General features: G+C 35.3%; 1 protein-coding gene across 1 annotated transcript in view; it reads left to right on the top strand.

The window, feature by feature from the left end:
• LOC149065463 (voltage-dependent calcium channel type A subunit alpha-1-like) overlaps positions 1 to 27257 on the top strand; it is a 426448-nt gene that overhangs the window by 337532 nt on the left and 61659 nt on the right. Inside the window, exons 34-37 of the mRNA XM_089253992.1 lie at positions 4160 to 4310; positions 10410 to 10537; positions 24001 to 24097; positions 24255 to 24360. Of these exons, the coding sequence (XP_089110118.1) occupies positions 4160 to 4310; positions 10410 to 10537; positions 24001 to 24097; positions 24255 to 24360 (482 nt within the window). The remainder of the gene's footprint in view (positions 1 to 4159; positions 4311 to 10409; positions 10538 to 24000; positions 24098 to 24254; positions 24361 to 27257) is intronic.

A 27257-nucleotide genomic window follows, 5' to 3' on the forward strand; every position in this document is an offset into this window, starting at 1 on the left:
TCTGACTTGCCCTGGGTGGCAAAGTATTTAGGTGCAGCCCTGCACTATCCCATGTTAGGCGCTGTTGTCCCAAGTTGCAAAATGTATTGTCATTGTTATGTTTTTGAATGTTTACATATAGTATATCATGTATAATACAATTCTTTGATGTAAACAACCCTTTTCTTTGCTAGTTCAGATAGGCAGCTGTTCAAAATCTATTTTGTGAGAACTTACATGGGTGAAACAGATGTGTTCTCATTTCCTGATGTTCATAACATTGATTAAGTTTCAATAAATGAGATATAGAGCATTGTGAAACCTCTTTGTATCTGCTGAGATTGTGACACTTTTTTGTCCTCTAGCTTAACTAACATTTCAATGTTCTATTCTTTGTTTGTTCAAGACAGCCAAAGTGGCTACATACATTGACCAGAGATGCCAACATGAAGAAAACATTGAGGGGGGGGGGCCTGAAAATTACTGGTCGTCCCTTATATACAGGACTCAAGCATGTATGCAGGAGAGGGAGGGTGCATTGCATTGCTTTTTCAGAAATTATTGGGGGGGGGGGGCTCAAATGACCTCAGCTCGTAGGTTCATATATATATATATATATATATATATATATATATATATATATATATACCTGTATTAAAATAAAATAAAAAAAAACAATCTTTGTTTGTTTTCGGCATGTGTTTTCAAATTTATTTTGTTCAACCAATTTGCTTGTTGTGGCCTTTGTTTTTAATCATATTAATGCATCATAATTAGGCATTTCCAATGTACCCATGATGATGGTAATACACATATAGCCTATTTTTCATTATTCTGGAATAGTTTGAGAAATGCATTGGTTTTGGAGTGTGTATATATATATATATATATATATATATATATATATATATCTGTAGATTATCTGGTTTCTCAAATGTGAAACCCTTAGGGATGAACCCTAACAGGATTTTTTTGAACATGCGATAAAATATGTGAAATTATCAATCATTGTGAAATTTCAGTAAGGGGAAAACGCAGTAGTTCATTATATTGGAGCCATTATTTATGTCTTATTAAATCAATATCTCTTTATATAGCTGATTCATTAAGAGAAAAAGAAAAGAAATTAAAAGAATCCTCTCAAGTATTTGTTAAGTTATAATAGGTGTTCAATGATCACTCAGCATATAGTTTGGGATTACATGATAAAATATATAATGGGTTGAAGTAGCTGCACAACTTAGAATAAGTGCACTACTGGAAACTCAAAGAAAATTAAGTTTATTGATCCCTGATCTCTTTTCAAAAATATTCTAACCTAATAGCGGGCAGAAATTGACAATTTGTTTCTGAGATATTGAAATGAAAAATGCAACCAGCAACTTTGTTGCACTACCAATAACTATTTTAAAGTTCAAAAAGTAAACACTGTGAATAATAATGTTGTCTTCTGGTGGTGAAGAAAATAATAAAAAATTTTCATATTAATCTCATTCTGTAGTGTAAACTTTGCTTAATGATTTATGGTGCCACATATCATCATAAATTCTTAAAGTATTTTAAAAACTGATTTTCATCATACATTTAATTTTGCCTGCCAATTTATTTTCTGTTTGATATGTACCAATGAAGAAGTTTTTTACTCAAGTGGCCGAGCACTCATGTTCATATATGCATAAATTTGGTTCTCTGTGACGTGCATTTTTATGGTGAGAGAATGATTTTACTTTCACTAAAAAATCTGTTTACCATTGTTTGGATTGCTTTTTGGACTGCTAAACTAGTCCACTGTTTGTTATTCTATAGCATTGTAAGTATTTTCTAAAAGTTCCAGGGTTATCTGATTTTAAATATTTGATGTCACTATTAGCTCTTGTATATTAGGGATTACCAGACAGGTTAATAATAAGAAGAAACATCAATTTTATTTTAATATTTTTATTAAAATGTTATATGACATTAAGCAAAACCAGAAGAAACTGCAAATTTATAAAAAAAAATAGGCTAACCATGTGTCCAGTCTTTGATCCGTGATTGGCTAGCTTTTGCTTGGTGCAAAGTTGCTTTGCTTGTAGTAGTGAGCACAAATTGACAATAATTGGATGTTTTGCTTTAGACTCAATGAAATATGTGAACTATGTGTGTCTATACATTGAGAGTTTGAAATCGGGTAACCCTACATAGTTACTATTCTTTATTGGTTTTCCTAATTTTATTTTTGTTACATTCTGCTTAAGTATACTGGGTTAGAAAAAAATGTGTAACTTGCAATTGATAATTAAATATTTTTATGATAACTATAACTAGTTTGTGAAGCATTTTTCATTCTAAATTATTATTTTAATAAGACTAATTCACATTTTTGGAAAATTTTCATGACTTTATTTGCTTGAAGATTCCTAAAGCAAGCTGAAAAGAAAAAATAATACACATTCTCACATTTTTTAAATATTAATTATCTATTTTTTCAATGAATAGTATTTTTGAGATATTTGAAATTCTCAAATTTCTTCATATTAAACATAGAGTTCTAAAATATATTTTCAATAGCAAAAATGAAAGCGTTATCAAACTAGTTCACTGAAAATCTCAAAGGCAATTATGATCAAAAGGGAAAGTATGAATATATAGCTTCATTTTCCCAAAAAAACATTTACATGTTTTGTTTCTTTACATAACATGTAAATTGTTGTTTTTTGTTTTTTTAAATCTCAGTGTCAGTGAAAATGCTCTCTCATTTAAGTAGATTATTAACCTAAGTAGATTTTCTATTATGTAGTGCTGGTCAAAAAATATTGAGAACAAATTTATTTTCATAAGCATATACAATATAAACAGCAGAAAAGTTTTACTAATAGCTTGGATGTCATCAGCCTGAGGAAGATAATAAGTGAATCTGGCTACTTATTTGGCAGGAACAAAACATTAAAACATGTTGATCATTTGTTTTGTTGGTGCAGTAAAAGACATCAAGTCAAACACAGCTACTGCTATTGTTTAAAAAGATTGTTAGTAACAGACTGTTACTACCAGTTAATGGGCTAACAGAGACATTACACCTTTTCATAGCAGCATATTTGCCATTTCGTTAGTCTATATTCACTCAACAATCTTCTCAAACAATGACAACAGCTATTTTTATCATGTGATGTCATTCACTGCACTAACAAGAACACCCTTGCTTTGAAAAAAAAAAAGAAACACAAGTGAATTTTGTTGAGTGTTGAATCATTGAAATGCTCTTTATTGGGGTAAAACATCTTCACTGCATGCTTCTGTAACCAGATTTTTGAAAATGAACATGAAATTTCAAAGATACATATATCCTCATCACTAGGGCTCAGATTTTTATGACCAAAGATGAAATGTTGTTACTGATCAGTTAAAAAACTTGACATTCAGGTTTTCTAACCTATCAGCAAGGGCGTTTCATCTTTAGGTCATAAAAATCTGAGCCCTACTCATCACAAAGACTTTTTTCCCCATAGGCTGTATTTGCTGCTTATTCCAGTCAAATAAATGCATTGCCAGATTCACATAAATTTTTTCTAAAGATATCCGAACTATTAGAGAAGCTTTACTTCACTGTTATATATCGCCTGCAGTTTTTAAAATAAATTCATTCTCAATATTTTTTGACTGATCCTCACACTTTTCTGTCTCAATGATGCCACACTATACTCAGTCTCAAATAGGTGGCCAATGTCAAGAACAACTTTTGGTTGTTTTAGAGTCTCAAATTTTATTAAAGTGTTAACTGAGCTGATTCCATTGAAAAATTGTTCAATTTACTCATATAAAATGAAAGAAATCATAATATCCAACAGAAATTAAAAAAACTATTTCAAATTATATTGTTAACATTATCTTTCAGTACCCCTTCTGTTTTCTTGTTACGCATATTTGAAATTCATATCACCTAAGCATATTTTTATCTGTGCATCATGTTGCTATTTATTTTGCATCCTCAGCTTTGCATGACCTTGGCACTGATTATAGGCTTTTCTTTATTTTGTGGAATGCTTAATTGTTGCACTTTTGCTTGTGTACATAAGTGATCTTATATATTTTCAATTTTGTTGATATCGTCCCAAAATGTATGAAAGCCTGTATTTCTAACATTCTTTTGTGGATCAATTAGTATATTATATTGTTGTATTGTTTATACATATGTATTTAGGTGTGCAACGGGAGAAGCTTGGCAAGCTATAATGCTTTCATGTATCAAAGAAAGGCCATGTGACGAGAAAGCAAATAAACTTGGAGACGAATGTGGAAGCAATGTTGCCTACATTTACTTTGTTAGCTTCATCTTTTTGTGCTCTTTTCTAGTGAGTCATCTGAAAGATTCAATTGAAAGCATCTTATTATACATATGTATTTGATGATGGAATCCCTATTCTGAGAAAAAAAGTATATTTCAGAGAATTATATAAGTGTGTGTGTGTGCTTGTTTTTAATCTTTTTTTCCTCTTGAAGTAGGTGTTTTCATTTAGGCATCAAAAAAATTGAAAATAATAAAGAGAAAAAATATATGAAATCAACAGACAATTGTGTTGTAAAAAAATGGAAACACTTTCAAGAATATAGTAAAAAATTTTCTGCATTGTAAATCCAATAAAAAAATGAATTCAGAAAAAAATATAAGCATTATATAAGCTAGGGTTTCCAAATTCCTGACATTTTGTAACCTTTAGGAATTGAGAATGGAATGGGAAATTGTATTTCCCAAGAATTCTTGTGAATTCCTGAAATCATGTTTCTTATTTAGTTTAAGGGGGTCTTGTTTGATTTGGGCCCTGAATTCACTGAGTACTAGAGTTGCATTCATAGCGTAAGTCTTTGAAAGACTCTTGCTTTGTTGTTTTGTATTAATGGAAGCAGGAATCTCAAAGTGGAGCCCCCTTTTTTGCATCGGTCTTAAAATACTCAAGCCTTCACATAGAATGAGTAAGAACACAATAATATAAAATATATAAAGCTACACATTATCATTTCATCATTATTGTTCCACCACAATCATGTTCTGCACACAAGGGCTAATTAGATCGGGGACTTGTCAAATGTTAGCTATTTTTAGGCTGTGCAGATCTGGGTTTGAATCCCAAATTTGGCATGCATGTGCATCAACACTAACAATTTCTTTGAGCAGATCACATATGGATATCTTGGAGAAATGTAAAGTATTATGTTGTTATTATTACTTACAGTTTATTGTTGATTCCAAACTGGAGCATTAGATATTTGTTTTCATATATCATACCGAGAGGTTGGTGCACTAACCATTTGGAAGAGGAATTTTTTGAGGTGAAAATATGTTCTGTAGTCATTATGTTGCAATTTTGAAAAGAGCTAGGAAAAGAAATTCTGCGAATAGAATCGTGGATGACATAAGAAAGACAATTGTGGAATGCATCATTTCCGTTTCCATTATTTCTCATAGGATAGGTTGCTTTGATGTACAAATGTTTTGGATTAGGATTCAAAATGTTTACTGGTAAATAAAAGTTTAAGTATTCTGGACTACGTTTTGGCACATAATGAGTGCCTTTTTTTTACTACCCTAATGCATAGGCAGAGAAAGACTTGGAAGTCTGGGGGGCATGGTGTCAATTCATATATTAAATCAGTCGACTCCACCTTTAATGCTGGGAGGCAATGCCCTCTATGCCCCCCATATCTCGGCCCATGCCCTAATGCCTATTTGTAACAGCTATGCTAAGACATATGAAAGAAATATCAGCCTAGTCCTGATGAGAAGCTTGTCATATGGTCAATTTCTAATGAAGTACAGGTGGTACTTTTATTCAAAAAGCGCACTTATTTTTTGCCAAAATGTATGCTAGAATTTTATTTGCTTCATTGGATTTATATATTGTTTGATAGATACCAGATGATCCATAAAAAGATTATCAATGCAGCACAAATCCAACATTATAAAAATTGCATTGCTGGTAAGCTATTTCAAAAACAAAAACTTTCAGCTCTGTGTGAAAAAATTTTGTGAAGTTAATTATAGGAAATTTTGAATGTGTATTGATACATAATTAAATAACTATTTTAACCTCTTAATTATAACATATAAGATATCTCATCAAAACTCAAATGGAAGAAATTCGTTCCAGCTCTCTTTGGTTTTTTATTTCTTTCCTAATCATTTGCAAAGCTTCATTGTAACTCTACAAACTGCAGTTGTTTTTCCCTCCTCCTTCTTTTTATACTCCTATTTAGTGATTTTTCTCCCTACATATAATGTATCTTTCTTCTATACATTTATAAGAGAGAGAGAAAGCAAAAAAATAGAGTAAGGATGAAAGAGAAATCTCTGTGTATAGTGTACTCCCTTATCTACTGTACTGTTTCCCTTTTCCATTTCTTTTTTTTCTTTCTTTTCCTTTTTCTTCCTTTTCTATCATGTGAACAAGAGAGTTCATCCAAATTTATTGCCAAAAGCCTGTACATGGATTGGGTTAATAATGTTCAATCAAAGTGCATTGAGATCACATACCAATTATTATGACATCCATTGTTCAACCCAATAGTGAAGATGTAATTCAGAGTCTAAAAATTTTCACCATAATCAAGTGTATAAAACATGTCAAAAAGCATAAATTTTACAATTTGTTCTCTTTATTGTTTTTGACATTTTTTGGCCTGAATCTAGCAGGTACAAATGATGGAGCTGCATCAGGCTGTAAAATTTAAGGATCCATAAAATGGGATTAAAATACATTGATTAGGTATCTCATTTTGATTGTAAATACTTTACGGAGACATTCTCACAAAAAACCACACATGCAGGCAGACTGGGACTCTCTAGAGTTGTATGTTCACAAATAATTTACAGATGTTTTCTTTGTATGTAGACTGGGGGGAGTACAGTCATGGTTCCTCAGAGAAAGATATTCTATGGGGGGGGGGGGTCCTTCATATGCACTCATAGGTGTGTGTGTGGTGATTCTGCATAGTTTAAATTAAATTTAATCGGTTCACATTTGAATGCTATACACGGATGGAGGAGGATGAGGAAGCATTGCTTCCCATGCCATTCCCATATGAAGCAATGCTCCCTCTCCCAACATCATAGATGTGTGTGGGTGATCTGACCATGTATATGGCAAGTGTAAGATAACAGATGACATGGCATGGGGGGGGGGGCTCAATTGCTTTTAAAGCATACCTCCATCCTAATATGTGTACATTCATCTTAACTAAACCTCGAAACTTCTCCAACTCCTAATCCCATCTCGTCTGTAATCACCACAAAATTGTTAATCACGACAGTACCCAATTGTCCGGGGAAAATATGTTGTAAAAGTTTTTATGGTTTTTTTTTCTTTTTTTTGACACAAAATAAAGTGTTCCAGACTCTGCCACGAAGCTGGGCTGGAAGAGATCTCGGCAACGGGATAAGTCCAGTGGCAAAGTTCTGGTGTTCATTCATTCATTCATGTGGGTGATCTGATATTACATATGTATTAAAGTCATCATTGTGTCCCCTCCCCAAGACCGAGTCTATCTTCACCTACATGTTAATGTTCAAATTCTTATTGTTTGTGGTTTTTGAAACAAAAATGAACATAGGCACTGCATCAATGTAAATGCCACAAGCCTTAAAAATTGTTTCTAACCACATAATCACCATAATAGATAGGCTAAGAAATATGGTGCAGGTGTACTAGGGATTTTAGAACATTTGCTGCTGCTGATCATCATTAATGGATCTATGAACTGAATTTCAAACTATAAGAGTCAAAAAATTTGAGCATGCAACTTTAATTAAAAAAATTTGAATAAAGAAAAAAGTCATCTTTTTACCCTAAGACAGAGAATAACCAATAAACAACAGAAGTAAATGGCAAAAACAGTAGTGGTTTAGAACAAGTCAAAGTCACTTATAACATTTATTGTATGTTCAGAATTGATATCGTATATTAAAAAAAATACTTCAGCTATTCATAAAATCAGAATAATCAATAGAGATGCTTGAAATAATAGAAAATCAGTATAATTTCTAACTGGATAAGCATTAGTGCCAAAATTTGTATAAATTATGCTATTGTCAAGCTTTTTGATGTATAAAAATAGGCGAATGGATTCCATTCAGTTGCATGCTGAAAGTGGGACAAAAGGAGGATCTGATAAAAGTTCTAAAATCTCTAGTAGTGAATCTCTGTTTTCTCAGCAGATGATTCCCAAGGAAGCAAAGAAAAAGCTTAACTAGTGATCGTAGGGGGGCATTTAAAGTTTGTACAATAACCACTGTGAGACAGGACAGAATCTTAAAGAACATGGTGAGAGACACAAAACCATTTTTGTAGCATGATGTTCATACATATAGAAGATAGAAACAATTTGGTGTCAATGTCATTGTGTCATCCTACCCCGCACTGAAAAGACTCGGTCATTATGGATTTAAATGAAGTGAACATAAGAAAAGGCTCTCTTCAGATGCAAACAAAAGATTGCTAGAATATGATGGTGCAAACAAAGACTGTTATCGGAAAACTAGGACTAGAATAGGATAATTTACAGTGATGAATCAGTATTTTTTGCATTCCCATGGTTATCAGGATATCTGTGTTTGGTGTCTCAAACATGAAGCATTCATGAAACAGTGCACAAAGTGGTCAGTGAACATTTTTTATCATGGTATGGGATAGTATGAGTACAGAGGGGCCCGGAGAGGTTTTGTATTTTGATCAGAAGAGTGATTTCTGATATATGTTCAGAAATTCTGAGATACTATATGATTCCGTCAGCTGAAGATGTATTGGATAATGATTTTATGTTTGTGAATCATGAATAATTGTTTTTGCTTTGAGTGATTTATTCTCATTTTTATATTATCATCATAAATTTCGAACTATTTTGTGACTTTTCAAAATGCTGAACTCTTTATTTCCTAAAGTTTCAATTTTTATTTATACACCAAATTCTTCTGCAAAATATGTAGAATCAGTTGAAGCAATGAAAAACTGAAACTAAATCAGTATGTATGTAGTTGATGTAGTTTCAGAATTAGAAAAATTTTAATTCCAGAAAAATATTAAGTCTTTCACCTGAAATAACTTGCAACTGGAGAGAGAGAGATGGCTATGCAACTTATATAATGGTGAGTTAAAGTTACAATGTCCAATCAGATGTAAAAAAACAGAGCATAAGGATTTCAATGAAGAAATATAATTTTCCTCTTATATTTTTCCTGAACATTCACTTATTTTTTCTAAATTTTTCATTTATACACTTATTTCACTTATCCCGCTTTTTTTCCTGTTCTGTTGCACAGATGCATAGGTGAAAGACACTGCCATCTTAAGGCATAGGCTCTGTTGGGCATGGCCTGGGAACCTCAAGAAAAGAAGGGGGGGGGTCTCACAAAAATAAGATCTGGTTGAAATTTACAAGAATTTGCCTGGTATGGCCTCAGAAAAATCACTTGGCCCAGGGGCCCATGATGAGAGATTGCTGTAGTTGAAATATGAGGCAGGGTGCACACCAGACCAATACGATAAGCTTTGCAAACTATAATTCAACACAGAGTTGTTAAAAAACTTGAAATTCTGGTTTTTACCAATCTCCGCGTTGAGTGGCAGGTTGTATTGCTTGTCGTATTGGTCTAGCGTGTACCCGGAACGAAGAGCATAAGAGACAACAGAATAACAAATCTAACTTCTCTAAATAAAATCTCCTTGTATCCTTCTGTGAGTGGTTGGCATGCCAAGCATATTTTTACTGAACTATAAAACAAGTAAAAAAAAAGCAGGGTTTGTTCCCAGAAGTTACCTTAATTTTACAAATCATATTGGGTTCCACTCACCCTGGTGTACTTTATCTCAATTTTTTGATTGCGGTGTCATACAAAATTTTTATTTTTCCACCCCAATCATAATTTTACTTACTACGGTTTCTTGCATCTGATTTCATTCATAGCTTTGTATCTTTTTCCATTTGCAAGTTATTTTATGTGAAAGGGACCAGAGCCATGACTAGTGGGAAGCAGGCAGGTATTTTCAGCAGGGCACAAATTGTACCCTGTAACCTCTCCTTCAACATTACAAGGGTTGCCATCATGTGTGCTTGCTTCAGCCGACCAAGCATCTAGTTGTGGCCCTAGAAGGGACTTCCATCTGTGTTTAGTATAATGCAGAGGTCCTAGATTCTCTTGGCGTGTAACCAAGAGGGTCCATCAGCATGAACTAATTGAAAAATATATACTGCATTATAATGTCCTACATTATTGGTAGATGATTATTTTACAATGAGGTTTTATGATGCGTTTTCAATTTGCATGATGTTACCCAATAATTCAATGGAAGAGTATTGAAAATATTATACAAACTTTTTCCAAAGTTTAAGAGAAAAATTGAGTCAGTCATTGCATCTATAGATTTTTTTTATTGAGTCATGTGCATTTGATTTTTCTATAGATGTTAAATCTTTTTGTTGCTGTAATAATGGATAATTTTGACTACCTCACTCGAGATTCATCTATTCTGGGAGCCCACCATCTTGATGAGTATATTAGAGTATGGGCAGAATATGACCCTAATGCCAAGTAAGAAAAAAACTGTATTCTTTATAACTTTTTCAGTAGATTGATCTTTCACTGAGCTGGGATCTTCATTTTGATAAAAATGTTTAAGCAATCATATAATTCCATGAATGATGTTTACAATCCTAAAATGTCTATATTTGTTATTTTTGAAAGAAGTTTTTTGTTATTTTTTAGTTATTGACAAAATTAAAGAATAATAAAATTTTTTAATTGTGTTTATATAAAATACTAGCTGTTACAAATGACTTTGCTCACATGGATTTGGTAATCTGAAAATTACTTGCAATGATTTGCCCCTATCATATTTGAACTTATCATGATTCCCTTGGGGTTGAATTTTCAGAAATCCTGTCTTAGTAGGTGTTTACATTATTAAATATATTACTAATCAAATTTCATATTCATAGCTTCAGCAGTTTTTGCTCAGTGCCATGATTGCCCCATATAACCTTTGAACCACCTTATGACCCACCCTTAGAGGCTGAAATTTGTCAAGTCCCTCTTTAGTGAGTCTATCACATCATAAAATAAAACAATTGACAACAAATTATTCTGGAGTCAAAGTTGAGTTATCTATGGATAAGTTACTGCTTCAATTTAAGTGCCAGTACACAACTTTCTACGCCAGTGATACTCCCATAATGGTGACCCAGACGTGATCCATTATGGGAGTATCACTGGCGTAGAAAGTTGTGTTATTATCATCAATTATTTTCAATCCACTGCTGGATGAAGGTCTCCTCTAAATTTTTCCATTCTGCTCTGCCTGATGCTTTAGCCTTCCAGTTGACTCCAACAACACTTTTCTGATCTCGTCAATCCATCTTGTTTGGGGATGCCTTCTCGGATGTTTAACACCACGGGGTACCAATCTAGAATACTTGTGGTCCATCTGTTGCCCGGTCTTCCCTCAATATGTCCAGCCCATTTCCATTTCAAACGTTTAATTCTTTCCATGATATCATATACCTTTGTGTGGTTCCTGATCCAAGTGATTCATTTCTCTCTCTCCTTGTGATGCCTAGCATACATCTTTCCATGCTCCTTTGTGTTGTCTGTAGCCTTTGTATCGTCTTGCTTGTGAGTGTCCATGTTTCAGCTCCATGGCAGTGCTGGTAGCACACACTGGTTAAAAACTTCTTTTCAGGCATAATGGCATGTGACTCTTCAGAATTACACAGTTTTGCCAAAAGTGCTCCACCCAATCCTGATCCTTCTGTTTATTTCATTAATGATTCTGTTGCCATGATAATTTCTTGTCCCCGGTATACATAGTTTTCTACTTCTTCTATCTCTGTGTTGTTGAGCAAGATTGCCCTCTTCAATGCAAAGGGGTTGAACATAACTTTAGTCTTTTGCAGATTCATTTTCAAGCCCACCTCAATACTTGCCTTTACCAGTTCTTGTATGATTTCTTCTAGTTTGTCTGGATTACTGCTGATAACAACAATGTCGTCTGCAAAACGCAAATGGTTGAGAAATTATTCATTTATTTTAATTCCCTTTTTATCCCAATCCAGTTTTCTGTATACTTCTTCTAAAATAGCGGTAAAGAGTTTTGGTGAGATAGTATCAACCCCGTCTGACTCCTTTTCTGAATTTAATCTTTGCTTTTCTTTTATCCAAACGAATCGTTGCAGTTGCTTTGTCATATATTTTCTTGATGATATTGTGATGTAAGTCTTCTCTACCCCAATTATATCTAGAGCTTTAACAACAGCGGACGTGAAGACATTCAAATGCTTTCTCAAAATCAATGAAGGCCATACACAATGGTAATTCATATTCCTTGTGTCTCTCTATGAGTTTTCTGATTGTTTGCATGTGATCCATTGTATTGAATCCACTTCGAAATCATGCCTGTTCTTTTGGTTGAGCTTCATCAAATTTTGATTCAAGCCTATATGTCAGCACTTTGGTGAAGATTTTATAAATTATTGATAGGAGACTGATTGGTCGATAGTTCTTGATATCCTCCCTTTCACCCTTTTTATAAAAAAGAACTATTATTGCGTTATTCCAATCTTCAGGCACATCCAATTTTGTCCCATCCAAGCAAATTCTTCTCCTGCTGCTTTAATAATGTCTATTGAAATCCCATCTTCACCTGGGCATTTCCCTTTTTTCATACATCTTATAGCCTTGTAGACTTCCTCTTTCAGCACAGGTGCTACTTGTACAAATTCTGCTCTATTTTCTTTTCTTCCTGCTCGCTCTGCTTTGTTCCAATCCTGTGCTTCATGTTTGTATAGAGTATTATAAAATTCCTCAACAATGCTAATGATTTCATTTCCATCTTTTGTGATGGTTTCATCTTTCCTTTTTAGTGCAAAAATTTCCTTTCTCCCAACACACAGTTTTTGTTTTGCTGATTTTAAGCTCCTATTATCTTTCAATGCTTTCTTTACAATATCGCAATTAAACTTCCTGACATCTTCTGTAATCTAGTTTGGTACTGTCTTACACAGTTCTGCATATTCCACTTTTGCTTTAGGGTCATTCTTCTTAATCTGAAATTCTCTCCTGTCTTTCATAAGTTTCTTTGTTTCTTCTGTTATTTTCTTCACTGGTTTAATTTCTTTTTCTCCAGCAAGTTCTTTTGCTACTTCTTTTAAGATAGTGGTTAAAGTTTTGTTCATATTGGTGACATCTTGTTCTTTCTGAGTGGTGTTATATCGCAAATCAAATCGGTTCTTCAGCTCTAACTGGAATTTATATCAATGTTCTTTTGAAGCTTTACCATATCGATGCCAGTTTTTCCATTTTTGATAAGTTTCGCCCTTTCCATTCTAATGTTAAGCCTTATTCTACATCTAACCAGTCGATGATCACTTCCTGTACTAAATTTGTTGAGAACACTGCAGTCCTGGATCATATGCTTCATATTAGATAGGATATAGTCGATCTCACTAGTTGTTCCAGGGAGTTGGGCTTCTCCAGGCAGTGCCGTCTTAACGCATGGGCCCACCCGGTCACGGCTCGGTGGCCTCAAGAAAAGAGGGGCCTCACAAAAATGAGAACTGGTTCAAATTTTTGAGAACTCGACAGGTAAGGCCTCAGAAAAATCACTTGATCCGGGGCCAATGATTCTCTTAAGACGGCCCTGCCTAGAGGGTGTGAAAGCGTGTGAATTACTTTGCGTGTTGAATCCTTACCGAAGGATTATCCGTCACGCCAGTGCGCCATTTTGTGTCTTTCTTTGTGTTTTTCTTCGTTCTCGTGAGTTTTACTTAGCGTGTTGTTTATTTTTGGGTCATATTCTGCGGTGATTTTCTTTTTTTCAGCGCACGTTGGATTGTGAGATAAGTGGTTTTTTTTTATTATATTGCTCTCATTTTTTTTTTAATTTTCGTTGTGTATTTTCGATCGACTTAAATTTATTTTTCTCGTTCGCATTTCATTTTCGTTGTTTTTTCGCCAGGTTCGCTCGCTTCTTTGATATAAGTTCGTAGGTTTTTGGACGTTAGTGTTAGCAAACAGTGTATACTTTTTCCCGGGTACTCTCAATAATTTTGTTTTCCTTCCATTTGGGCCTATTGTTGTAGTGTTAGTGTTTTGAGATAGTTAGCTAATTCTAATAAGTATAAATTGTACTTCGTAGCTTAATACTTTTTTTTAGAGGGTGGTGTTGTATTCTTTATATACATATTTATTTTATTCTTCGTGATTTAGTGCTGAGCATTCTACTTTACGTAATTTTTTCGTATAATCTCTTACGTATATTTTGCATAGTAATGTATTTTACATTATTTTAATTTCCAGTTAACGTTTCTCATTTTCCTATTTTTAAGTATTATTATTATTATCTAGCTTTAGCAATAGTGTTAGTATGCCTCGACCTCGACTAGTGTTGTGTAGAGCTTGCGACGGGAGGTTTCCCTGGTCTAGGGGTATAGTAGCTGATAGTTTCAATTGTAAAGGGTGCTTGTATAGGAAAAGGCTGGAACTCGAGGTCGAAGCTTTACGGGAAAAAGTTAGGGTGCTAGAGGGCCCGGTTATAACGGAGCCTCTGGTCGTCGAGCCACCTGTTGATGAAGAAGCAATCTCCACGAACAACGACATTTTAGAGGGAGAATGGGTGGTCGTGGATGAGGTAGAGGGGGATAGTGATAGGGGTTTAATCATCGGCGATTCTATGGTTAGGGAACTTGGGAACCGAGTGTGTAGGGATTTTCGGGGTTTCGAGCGCTGTTGTCTTCCTGGGGGGAAGATTGGCAACGTTCGAGCCGTTTTTCATCGCCGAAAGTTGCCCTTGCGGGTGATTCTGTGGGTGGGAACAAATCAGGTAGGAGCGAATATTAGTGAGTCTCTGTCAGAATACCGGGATTTACTATTATCCGCTAGGGAGGGGGGTTCAGATGTGGCAGTGATTCCAGTGCTGCCAAGGGGTAGTAGGGGATATAGGAGTAGGATCCACCAATTTAATATAGGCCTGAAGGACATTTGCTCCTCACTTGGGGTCACGTTCTTGGAGCTTCCCGCATTTACCGATAGGTGGCTTCGTTCGGATGGGATCCATCTAAATAAGAGAGGGGTCTGGGAGGTTTACGATAGTCTTAGGTCAGGTTTTTTTACTCCCAGACCACGTAGTCGGGAATGCGGGTTAGTTAATGATAATCACAACTGTACTGACTTGAAATTACCCACCTCTGACTTGGATGGCTTCTCGATTGACAGCAAACCACCGGGCAAATTAAAATGTGTGTTAATAAATGCCAGGAGCTTGGGTAATAAGAAAGATTTTTTAGAAACTATGATAGTTGTGGAGGGCTTGGATCTTATAGCCATTACAGAATCCTGGGCAAACGATGGGGATGAATCTTTCTTACACATCTCAGGATACGATACTTTTTTGAGAAATAGATCTGATAGGAAAGGGGGTGGAGTGTTGATATACGTGAAATCCTGTTTGAAGGCTAGAGAGTGTAACGTGCAGAGAAGTGATATTGAAACCATATGGGTTGAACTTGAGAGCAAAAGACGTCATAAACTTATTGTTGGGGTTTGTTATAATCCACCGAATAGGGATCAAAGCTACATTGCCAAAATGCATGATGAAATTTCCTACATGTGTAAGCGACAGAGGGTTCTCATACTAGGGGATTTCAATTACCCGGGTATTGATTGGGAGAACCTTTCATCTGGAAATCTGTATGAAAGAGACTTTCTTAAGTTGGTGCTCGAAAATTTTTTGTATCAGCATGTATCAGAAGCCACAAGGGGTACTGCTATTTTGGATTTAGTTCTTACTAGTTCTGAGGATCTAGTTGAACATGTTTCGGTGGGGGAAGAGTTTTCTTCCAGTGATCATCGTATCGTCAGATTTCACTGTAACTTTTCCTCGGGTAAGGTTGATAACAAAAGACTGGTTCCTTGTTTTCGGAGAACTAACTTTGATGTTTTGAGAGGAAGGTTAGCGGAAGTTTTCAAAGACCGGTTGGAATCAGTAGGGGTGGTAAGTCAATGGGAAGAATTTAGTACGAAGCTGTCCTCTGTTTTGCACGACGTCATACCCTTTGTTCGAAAAAAGCGTGTTTGTACATCACACCCTCTATGGTTCACGGATAGCGTGCGGAACCTTTATCTTGAAAAGAAAAGAGCATTCAGAGAGTATAAAAGTGGACGTGGTGACCTATCATTGTTTACTGATAAAAGAAGACTGTTGAAGAAAGCGATAAGGGATAGCAAAAAGGAAGTTGAATCTAGGTTGGCAGATAACATTGGCTCTGACCCAAAATCATTTTTTCGATACGTCAATAATGGATGTAAGGGGACAGTTGGTCCCCTCTCGATAGGAGGCTCTAAGGTAGAGAGCAATGTAGGCATGTGTAGTGCTTTCAATGACTTTTTCGCGTCGGTTTTTAATGGAGATAATGATATTCGATATACGGGTGTTGCATGGGGTAATAAAACCCTCAACAATATTCAAGTAGAAGACGTGGAGGTCCTAAATCTTCTAAGAAATGTATGTGCAAGCAAAGCACCAGGGCCAGATGATATCTATCCCAGGGTTCTCAGGGAAGGTGCTAATGAATTGTTGGGGCCAGTCGCACAGATATACAGGAGTAGTGTTGCTGAGGGTATCGTCCCGAGAGATTGGAAACTGGCTAACGTTGTTCCGATATTTAAGAAGGGTAGTAGAGAAGTGGTGTCTAATTATCGTCCAGTGAGTTTGACGAGCTCCCTGTCGAAAATTTTGGAAATTATCATCAAAAGGCAGTTTGTGAAGTGGATAGATGAGAATAATGTATTGTCGGATAATCAGCATGGGTTCAGGAAGGGGAAGTCATGTGTAACTAACCTCCTTTGCTTCTATGATTACGTGACTAAGGCTTTGGGTAAGAGCAAAAATGTCGACGTTGTTTACCTTGATTTCCAGAAGGCATTCGATCGGGTCCAACATGGCAAACTCTTGAAGCGTTTACACGAGATTGGAATAGGGGGCAACTTGCTGAATTGGATAGAATCGTGGTTAAGAGATAGGTCGCAACGAGTTATGGTGAACGGGGAATTCTCTGGTTGGACAGACGTCACAAGTGGAGTTCCTCAGGGAAGTGTCCTTGGCCCCATACTTTTTTCACTTTTTATCGACAAACTCGATCAGGGTATCGATGGAATTACTAGCAAATTCGCAGATGATGTGAAGCTAATGGGGGTAATCGGAAATGAAAGCGATAGGGAGTTGCTCCAGACCAACTTAAACAAGATTGCAGCATGGGCAAATGAATGGAGCATGACGTTTAGCGTAGATAAGTGCATGGTCGCTCATTTTGGTTCGAACAACCCACGGTTCTCTTACGAGTTGAATGGTGTCACTATCCCGGATGCAACTAGAGTCACCGATTTGGGAATTCTCATTGACGAGCGACTTAAGTTTTCTGAACATTGTTCAGCGGTTGTCAAAAAATCGAATAGAATGCTTGGTCTCATTTTCATAAAGGTCTCTTCGCGTTCTCCTAAAGTCATTCTTCCGCTTTTTCGAGGCTTAGTTCGTCCTGGACTGGAGTATGCTGTAACGTTTTGGAGACCATACCTACAGAGGGACATAGACTTGGTTGAAGGGGTGCAGAGAAGAGCTACGCGTGTCCTTATTGGCACACAGGGCTTGAGTTATGAAGAAAGACTTCATTTTTTGAATATGTTTACATTGGATGAACGCAGGTGTCGAGGAGATATGATCGAAGTGTTCAAAATTTTCAATGGGATGGATAGGATGGACCATGAACTTTTAGTACACCGCCAATCGACTGCTTTTACAAGGGGACACCAGTATCGATTGGTGAGGGACAATGCAAGGTTATGGTGTCGCAGGGAATTTTTCTCCAATACGGTTGTTAATAAATGGAATAGCTTACCCCCGGAGGTAGTAAATTGTAACACAATTGACACGTTTAAAAAGAAATACGATAAACATGTTGGGGTAAATCGAGAAGCTATCCATTCTTAGAATAAGACAACCATAAGTATTCTTTATGGGCATTGTATAATATTTTATCATGTGTATATATTGTTTGTAATTTGTGTTAATTGCATTTTTAATTGGGTTGCTGTATTTTTGAAACATATGACATCCATATTTTTATGGGCATCTTTTTATCAGCCACCTCGTTGGGCATTTTGCCTGTTGTGGCGTTGTTTTTGTATTTGTATTTGTATTTGTATTTGAATGACCGAAAGAGTGACGTAGACACAAAGGCATATTTATAATTTTGGGGGTGGTTAATTTTGAGGAACAAGTAGTCAAGAAAACTAGACTAGAATGGGTGGCAAAATTTTTGTAGCCCACAGACGACTAAACTATAAATCCTCCGGAGGGGGCTAGCAAAGATCTCATTAGTGGGGCCCTAAAATTTTGTGGCCCTTGTCAATTGCTCAAATTTCCACTTGGGAAAATGAGGCATTTTTCAAATCCGAACCTACTATTTATCATAGCACCTGATCCCATTATCGTAGCCACCTGAGAAGGCTCATGCATTAACGCCTCTCATGGGTAATTTATTAAAGAAACAGGCAATCCCTTCCTTCTTCTTCAACTCAGAAACAAAAAAAATGGTGAAACAACACTCAATGCCAGATAATGAATAAATATCAACCCACTCGTTCAAAAAGCACCATTATAATGTCGTACGTAAATAATGTCGTTTCATTGGAACCTGCTGTCATCTATGAAATATAAAAAAATACTAAACATCAGCCAGTGCCGTCTTAACGCATGGGCCCACCCAGCACGGCCTGGGGCCTCAAGAGAAGAGAGGCCTCACAAAAATGAGATTCGGTTGAAATTTTCTAGAATTCACCAGGTACGGCCTCAGAAAAACCACTTGGCCTGGAGCCCATGATGCTCTTAAGACGGCCCTGTCATCAGGTCCACTTTCTTTGGGGTTTGTTAAAAACTGAATTCATCATGAAAGTTGTCTACTGGCACTTAAATTGAAGCAGTGACTTACCCATAGATAACTCAACTTTAACTCCAGAATAATTACTTAAATTCCAGAAAATGGCTGAATATAAAGTTTAATTATTTGATAAAACACATGGTGCATTACACATATAAAAAGAAAGAGTATACACGGACACATAGAAAATATAGAAAATAACATCTTGACTCTGCTAGAAATGAAAGTCTTCTCCTTCGAACAGCGAAAGAGAGAGAAAAAAAAGGCGTGCTCACAATAACCATGTGTTGGCAGATTTATGATATTAGAGAGCCAACACCTGCATACTCTTGTCGACAGCGCCACTTCAAACTTGATTTCATGTATATCAACACTTCATCCCCTTTCCTATCCTATCTAATTGTAAAAAAATTATTGTATCCTGAGATGTGTATGAAAGATTCATCCCCATCGTTCGCCTAAGATTCTGTAGGGCTATAAGATCCAGGCCCTCCACAACTCTCTATCAGTTTCTAAAAACTCTTTCCTATTACCCAAGCTCCTGACATTTATTAGTACACATTTTAATTTGGCCGGTGATTCAGTGTCAATCGAGAAGTTATCCAAGTCAGAGCTAGGTAATTCCCTGTCAATCAGGGGCGTAGCCAGAAAATCGGGGAGGGGGACCAGAGTGATAGAACAATAGATTTTGCCATCTTTTTCCCTTTTTTTGGTCATTTTCTCACATTTCGGGGGGGGGAACCAGACCCCCAAGTCCCCCCCCCCCACGCTATGCCCTTGCTGTCAATACTGTTTTTATTATCATTAACCCCCTGCATTCCCATCTACGTGGTCTGGGAGTAAAAAACCTGACCTAAGCCTATTATAAACCTCCCAGACCCTCTCCTATTCAGATGCATCCAATCCCAACAAAGCCACCTATCGGTAAATGTGTGAAGCTCCAAGTTGGAACTAATGTCCTTCAGGCCTAAATTGAATTAGTAGATCCTACTCCTATACCCCCTACTACCCCTTGGCAGTACTGGAATCACTGCCACATCTGAACCTCCCCCCAGCACATAATAGCAAGTCCTGGTACTCTGACAGAGACTCACTAATATTCGCTTCCACGTGATTCATTCCCACCTACAGGGTTACCTGCAAGGGCAACTTTCAATGATGAAAAGCGTCTAACATTGCTTATCTTCCCCCCAGGAAGACAACAGTGCTCGACACCCCGAAAATCCCTTTTACACTCTGTTCCATAGTTCCCTAACCATAGGATGGTCGATGATTAAACCCTTATCACTATCCCCCTCTACCTCATTCACGAGCACCATTCACCCTCTAAACTGTCATTGTTCGAGGAGATTGCTTTTTCATTGACAGGTGGGTTGATGACAGATGCTTCATAATAACCGGGTCCTCTAAAACCCTAACTCTCTCTCTCTCATAATGCTTTGACCTCGAGTTCCAACCTTGCCCTATCCAACACCGCTTGAAACTATCAGCTACTATCCCCCTAGATCAGGGAAAGCTCCTGTCGCAAGCCTTACACAACACTAATCGAGGTTGAGGCATACTAACACTATTGCTAAAAACTAGATAATAACACTTAAAAAATAGGAAAAAATAAAAAATGTTAACAGTAAATTAAAATAACATAAATTACATTACAATACAAAATATACGTAAAGGATAGTGTATGGAAAAATTAAGTAAAATAAAATGCTCAACACTAAATCACGCAAGGAAGAAATATATATATATATATTATATTAGCAACACAACCCTAAAGAAGTGTTAAGATACAAAGTAAAATTTATACTTATTAGTATTAGCTAACTATCTATTCATTAACACTAAAACAATAGGACCCACCCAAATGAAAAAAAAGACAAAAACTACTGAGAATACCCGGGAAAAAGTATACACTGTTTGATAACACTAACGCCCAAACAACCCATGAAATTATATCAAAGAAGCTGGAAATTCATATATGAAAACAAAGAACCAGATATTCTCTCCCATACGAGCACGTGAGTGAAGAAATTGATTATTGACAAAGAAACAACGGTCACAAACCTGGTGTAAGTACAATGAAAATAAAATTTAAGTTGATCAAAAATACACAATGAAAATTAAAAAAGTTGGAGGGTAATGAAAAAAACCACTTATCTTGCAAATCCAACAATGAATGTCCTTTTAAAAATCCAGTGACAAAATCAAACTAAAGAGAATAATTAAACTCATTATCTAGAAAAATAAAGAAAACACCACAGAGTTTGATCGAAAAAATAAATAAACACGCTAAATATAACTCATTAGAACAAAGAAAAAAAGAACGAATTACAGCTTTTGTTATTCATCATCGAGTCATCATTACTGTTACTTTTCCTGTAAAGAGGAAGTATAACAAGGCGACTTTTATTTTAAAAATTATTTTTAAAGAGGGGTGTTCCTGGTGCACTAGGGACCAGACAAGTAAAAATAAGCTAAATTTTTAATTTGCCTTAATTTGATCATTCCAAAAAAAAAAAAAATTACTAGATTAGGACATCAAAATGCACATTCGCCCCACATTCTTGTTTCTGGTATTACTGTCCCAAGCTCTGCCTTTCCCCTCAAGCTTTCTCTACATCTGTGACAGCAAAGTATGGCTCAAAAGCATGATGTCATGTGCAGAGGCTATTTACATGGGGACTTAGTGAGCTATAGGCCATGGCAGCAAATTTGAGAAATGAGTGGTTAGGAAAAATTAGTATTGGGGAGAAGGGCACCAAAATTTGCAAAACTATAAATCCGTCTCTTCCCAGAGAGCAAAGAACTATGTTGGTGAGTAGAATGAGTGACATTGAGTTCATAAGCATGCGAGTTACCAAAAGAGGAACTCAGAGTGTTTACAAGCATGTGAGCAACCAAACAAGTGATATAGAGAGTTTGCAAGCCCGTTAGTGATTAAAACAGTGTGCATGTGAGCAACCAAACAAGTGATCTAGAGAGTTTGCAAGCCCGTTAGTGATTAAAACAGTGTGCATGTGAGTAACCAAAAAATGACCTAAAGAACAAGGGAGCAGGTTGGTGAGTGACAAAAAGAGTGACTTAGAGAGCAAAGGACCAGGTTAAGAGGAAAGAGTGATAAAAAAAGTAACTAAGTAACAGAAATACATTTACAGGCTGAGCGAGCTGTATTCTTAATGGCAAATTTAAGAAACAAATGGTCAAGAAACTTAGACTGGGTTGAGAGATGGATAGAAAATTTTATGTAACCCACAGTCAGCCTAACCATAAATCCACCTCTTATCATGTGAAGTTTTAGTATTGGAAGTTTTAAAAAAATTTTGTGTCTGACTAAAGCCTAAGCTGCCGCCCCTTACAACCTGCCACCCAGGTGCTCAGCACCTGTTGCACCCTTACTTAAGCTGCCTCTTGAACCCACAAAAAAGTAAATGTGAATTTTTTTCTGAATTTAAAATGGTCAGATGCGCAATTTTTTGTTCAAAATAGTTTGTAATGGACTCAGTGTTCATGTTTCATTGGATAGAGAGATTTCATTAAAAAACTCAAATACAAATTTTGCAGACACATTTATGGTTGTCAAAAGACTTTTGAGCAATACTGTATTTCCAGATGAGTTGCAGTACATAGTTTTCTTAAGAAGTCACTTTCCTTTTCTTTAATTAATTTTTAACAACACTGGAAATATAGAGAAGGTGAAAAGGCTGTGACATATTTTCAAAACTAATGAAAAATCAACCAATTTTTTGATATAAAAACCTATTTGTACTAAAATACTTATAGTGGTGTATAGTTTTTTATAAATAAAAAACACACAGCGCTGGTGCTGTATCAAAAAAAGTTAACATTTTTTGAACTCAAACTTGAATATATTTTCCTCTGCATTTCATGAACCATTATTGAACACATGAACCAATATGGAGATGAGTACTTTTTTGGACTTCTGTCACTCGTTTAATGTTGTCATACTTGTTTTTAGGTGGTATCTCTGCTTCTGATTATTTTTATAAAAGGATCCCACAGAGAATTCTGAAGTTAACTGCAACTGCACTTTTATTAAGATAAAATTTATGGCGTAAAACTTTAAAAATATATTTTTTCCATTACCCGAAAAACAAATGAACAGCATTTACTCATGACTACAAGTGACACTGTGGCGGCTATGAATTCTTTTCACTTGAAAGTTGAATTATAATTCTTGACTCTTATCTGTGTCCCAGCCCCTTTAATGTTTATATTTTACCCAATATTATTCTTATCTTTTTTCTATTTTCTATGTTTCATATACAAAGAAGTGAAAGTATTCATCACCATTATGGATAGCAATTCTGTCACATATATATTTTGTTTTTTCTTAGCCTAAGAAAGCCTTAGTTCCTTTGGAAGAAAGGAAGATTTTTGTGTTTTGTGTTTTCTTTTCCCATCATCATGGTTATACCTTTGAGATAGAGAGGTTTAAATAAAATACTTCAAGACAAAGATGAACATGCATTGCTACTAAACTTTGGTATAGTAAATACGGAGTATTTTTAGTATTATATAGTAAATATGGAGTATTTTTAGTATTATATAGTAAATACGGAGTATTTTTAGTATTATATAGTAAATACGGAGTATTTTTAGTATTATATAGTAAATACAGAGTATTTTTAGTATTATATAGTAAATACGGAGTATAAGTAGAAGATTTTTTTCTTAAATATATAGTTAGATTATAACATATGGAATATATATTCAAAGAATGAAACTTGAATATATAATTAGGCTTTTCACTTGAATATATAGTTTCGAGTTTCTCAAAATATAGAGCTTTGGTGTAGAGTGGATCTACCTTATATGATTTTAAAAATATTCATGAGAGCAATATTAAAATATTTTGTTGAATATAACTACATTAGCATACGCAAAAGGGGGGTTTTGGGGTTCTAACTTCCCTTAAGCCAAGATTATAGTGTTATTTTGCAGGGAAAAAAAAGTAAACCCCCCTCGAGAAAATTCTGTGTAAGCCTATTGTAACTAAATTTTTTCTTATTTGTTTATGCTTAACTAAATGTATGTTGTACTTTTCAGTGGTTCCATTCATTATTCTGAGATGTATGATATGCTGAGAAACATGGACCCTCCTCTAGGATTTGGAAATAAATGTCCATATCGATTAGCTTACAAGGTACGGCTTTCCCTTCCCAGAATTTTAAATAATTGAACTTATAAATTCTATTCATTAAAAAAAAATTATTTTTCATTTAAATGTTTTAATTTCTTAAACATAAAGATTTTATTATTGAACATTGTAGTGAAAAATCAAAATAAATGTTTAATTTCAGAAATTGATTCGAATGAACATGCCACTGACTGAAGACGGAAAAGTGAAGTTTACTACTACATTATTTGCTCTAATAAGGGAAAATTTGAGTATCAAGATGAGACCAGGTATGAGTTAATGTGTACTGTAATGTACCTTTTTTGTTATTTTTCTATCATGTTTCATTGCAATTGCATTACTTATGCAGAAAACTTTTAATAAAAGCAAATTGATTCATTAATTTTATCATACTTGAAATAACTAAATAAATGAATTTTAGTTCAAAAATCATTTCAGAATAGTAAATATCATCATGAGTATGACATGAACAGCATTCCATTTAGGCTGTTGAATAGTTATCAGAATGAATTTTGATCTAAAATGGCCTGATTGAGTTGATTGCCTCATAATAAACATAGATAGCTTAGATAATTTGTTTTCAAACTATGAGGGGAATGCCTTCCTTTTCATGCATTGTAGTTTCTTAACCCCTTTACGATCACAGATGAAATATTTTGTCCAAGTGCCAGTGGAATAAATTTAATCCAGTTTTGTGTTTTCTTTTTTCTTCTCTCCTCACCTTTGGGAAGTTTTATTGTAACCCTATGAACCAAAGTTGTTTTCTTTCCTCCCTGTTTTTTTCTATACTCCTGTAAGTGATTTTTCCCCCACATATATAATGTATCATTTTTTCTATATACATGTAAGAACATGTAGGGTGAGTGTGAAAAGAGTAAAAAAATAGTAAAAAAGAGTAAAAAGTAAAATACTTTATACAAGATATACAGAAGACTGGATGTTGTGAAGATATTTATTATTTGAGATGTTGATTTTTTAAGGAAGGAAAAAACTCATCTCTGCCTCTACCGGGAGTCGAACCCGGGTCCCTCGATTGCCGGACGAGTGCTCTGACCACTAAGCTACAGAGGAGATAGAGATTTCCCTTCGCTAGAGCGTATATATGCCGAACGGAACCGTGCAATGGACGGTGAAACCGATCAGCTAATAGCTCATGGACGACGAGCCACCAGCGGGCTATATATATGACATGAATGTCGCTCTCCACTTGTTAATACAAGATATACAGAAGACTGGATGTTGTGAAGATATTTATTCCTTCCTTAAAAAATCAACATCTCAAATAATAAATATCTTCACAACATCCAGTCTTCTGTATATCTTGTATTAACAAGTGGAGAGCGACATTCATGTCATATATATAGCCCGCTGGTGGCTCGTCGTCCATGAGCTATTAGCTGATCGGTTTCACCGTCCATTGCACGGTTCCGTTCGGCATATATATGCTCTAGCGAAGGGAAATCTCTATCTCCTCTGTAGCTTAGTGGTCAGAGCACTCGTCCGGCAATCGAGGGACCCGGGTTCGACTCCCGGTAGAGGCAGAGATGAGTTTTTTCCTTCCTTAAAAAATCAACATCTCAAATAATAAATATCTTCACAACATCCAGTCTTCTGTATATCTTGTATTAACAAGTGGAGAGCGACATTCATGTCATATATATAGCCCACTGGTGGCTCGTCGTCCATGAGCTAGTAGCTGATCGGTTTCACCGTCCATTGCACGGTTCCGTTCGGCATATATACGCTCTAGCGAAGGGAAATCTCTATCTCCTCTGTAGCTTAGTGGTCAGAGCACTCGTCCGGCAATCGAGGGACCCGGGTTCGACTCCCGGTAGAGGCAGAGATGAGTTTTTTCCTTCCTTAAAAAATCAACATCTCAAATAATAAATATCTTCACAACATCCAGTCTTCTGTATATCTTGTATTAACAAGTGGAGAGCGACATTCATGTCATAAAATACTTTATATTCTCTTCTCTATTATACTGTTTTTCTTTTCCTACCCCAGTAGCACGAAAATATAAATGTACGTCATAAAATTTCAGTTTCAAATAGAGATCAATATTGGGCCATGATATCGTTCTGGCTAAAAAAGGCATAGTCAGAGATAAATAGATCTATATATTGTGATCTGATATCGATCTATCTTAGGAGACATAAATTTGAATATAATGTAAATCTATGTATGCAAGTACTTTGATGATTTTTGGACCACAGGCGGTGCCATTTCAGAAATAATATAAAAACAAGTGAGTTCAGCTTTCCAGGGCCGAATTTGAACCCAGTTTTCAAAAATTTAGGGGTAATGATGTCAACTTCATTTTTCTATCTTTGAAAAACTATAATAGATGCAAATAATTGTTTGCATTGTTTATAATTTGCAAAAATAAAAAAACACTTTAAAATTCTTTTTTTTAGTTCAATTCATCTCAAAGAATTCACTGCATCTTTATCAATCATTGTCTGATTTCACTAATCCTCTAATCTTTGATATAAAATATACACAATAATATGGATTCAATTATAATTGATAAAATGTTTTGATATATCAACACATTTTATCCTATTAAAACCAAAATTTGATATGTTTTTCCAGGTAGGGCCTCAAAAAAATCACTTGGCCCAGCGGCCCCGTGATGTTCTTAAAATGGCCCTGCTTATGTGTACCTAAAATCTATAAACAATTGTACATTCAAAAGTTTGTTTCCATTCAAAAAAAATTGCACACTCTACTGCAAATTTTCTGGAAATTTTAATTTGAGGGCATTTTCCTCTCAAAGAACTCTTTGAATTCTTATTATTCATGATTATTCACGTACCCGTGTATCAATAAATGACGATCAATGATTGTGTACAGGTTTTTATGGATTTAGGATACTATTGCTTAATAAATCACCAAGGCACTGAAATTATCTAAATGATATCAATTCCTGAAATGATTCAAATTTTTTAAATGAATGTTAAATGTTAATGCTCATCACATTCATAGATTCATACCTGGTCTCTTGATGTCATCATACACAGTTCTATATCAGTCAATGTCATGGCAACACAGATCTATACTAATCTTTGTTGTTCCTACGTAGAGTCTAAGTCAGATTCACAGTATAGATCTATATCTCCTACAATAAATCCATCTTGAGAGACACAGGTCTATATCGTGAATC

This window comes from Pholcus phalangioides, unplaced genomic scaffold (assembly GCF_987345545.1).
Source record: "Pholcus phalangioides strain wild (caught in Gottingen) unplaced genomic scaffold, Ppha-v1.0 ptg000039l_1, whole genome shotgun sequence".
Classification (NCBI taxonomy): Eukaryota; Metazoa; Arthropoda; class Arachnida; order Araneae; family Pholcidae; genus Pholcus; species Pholcus phalangioides.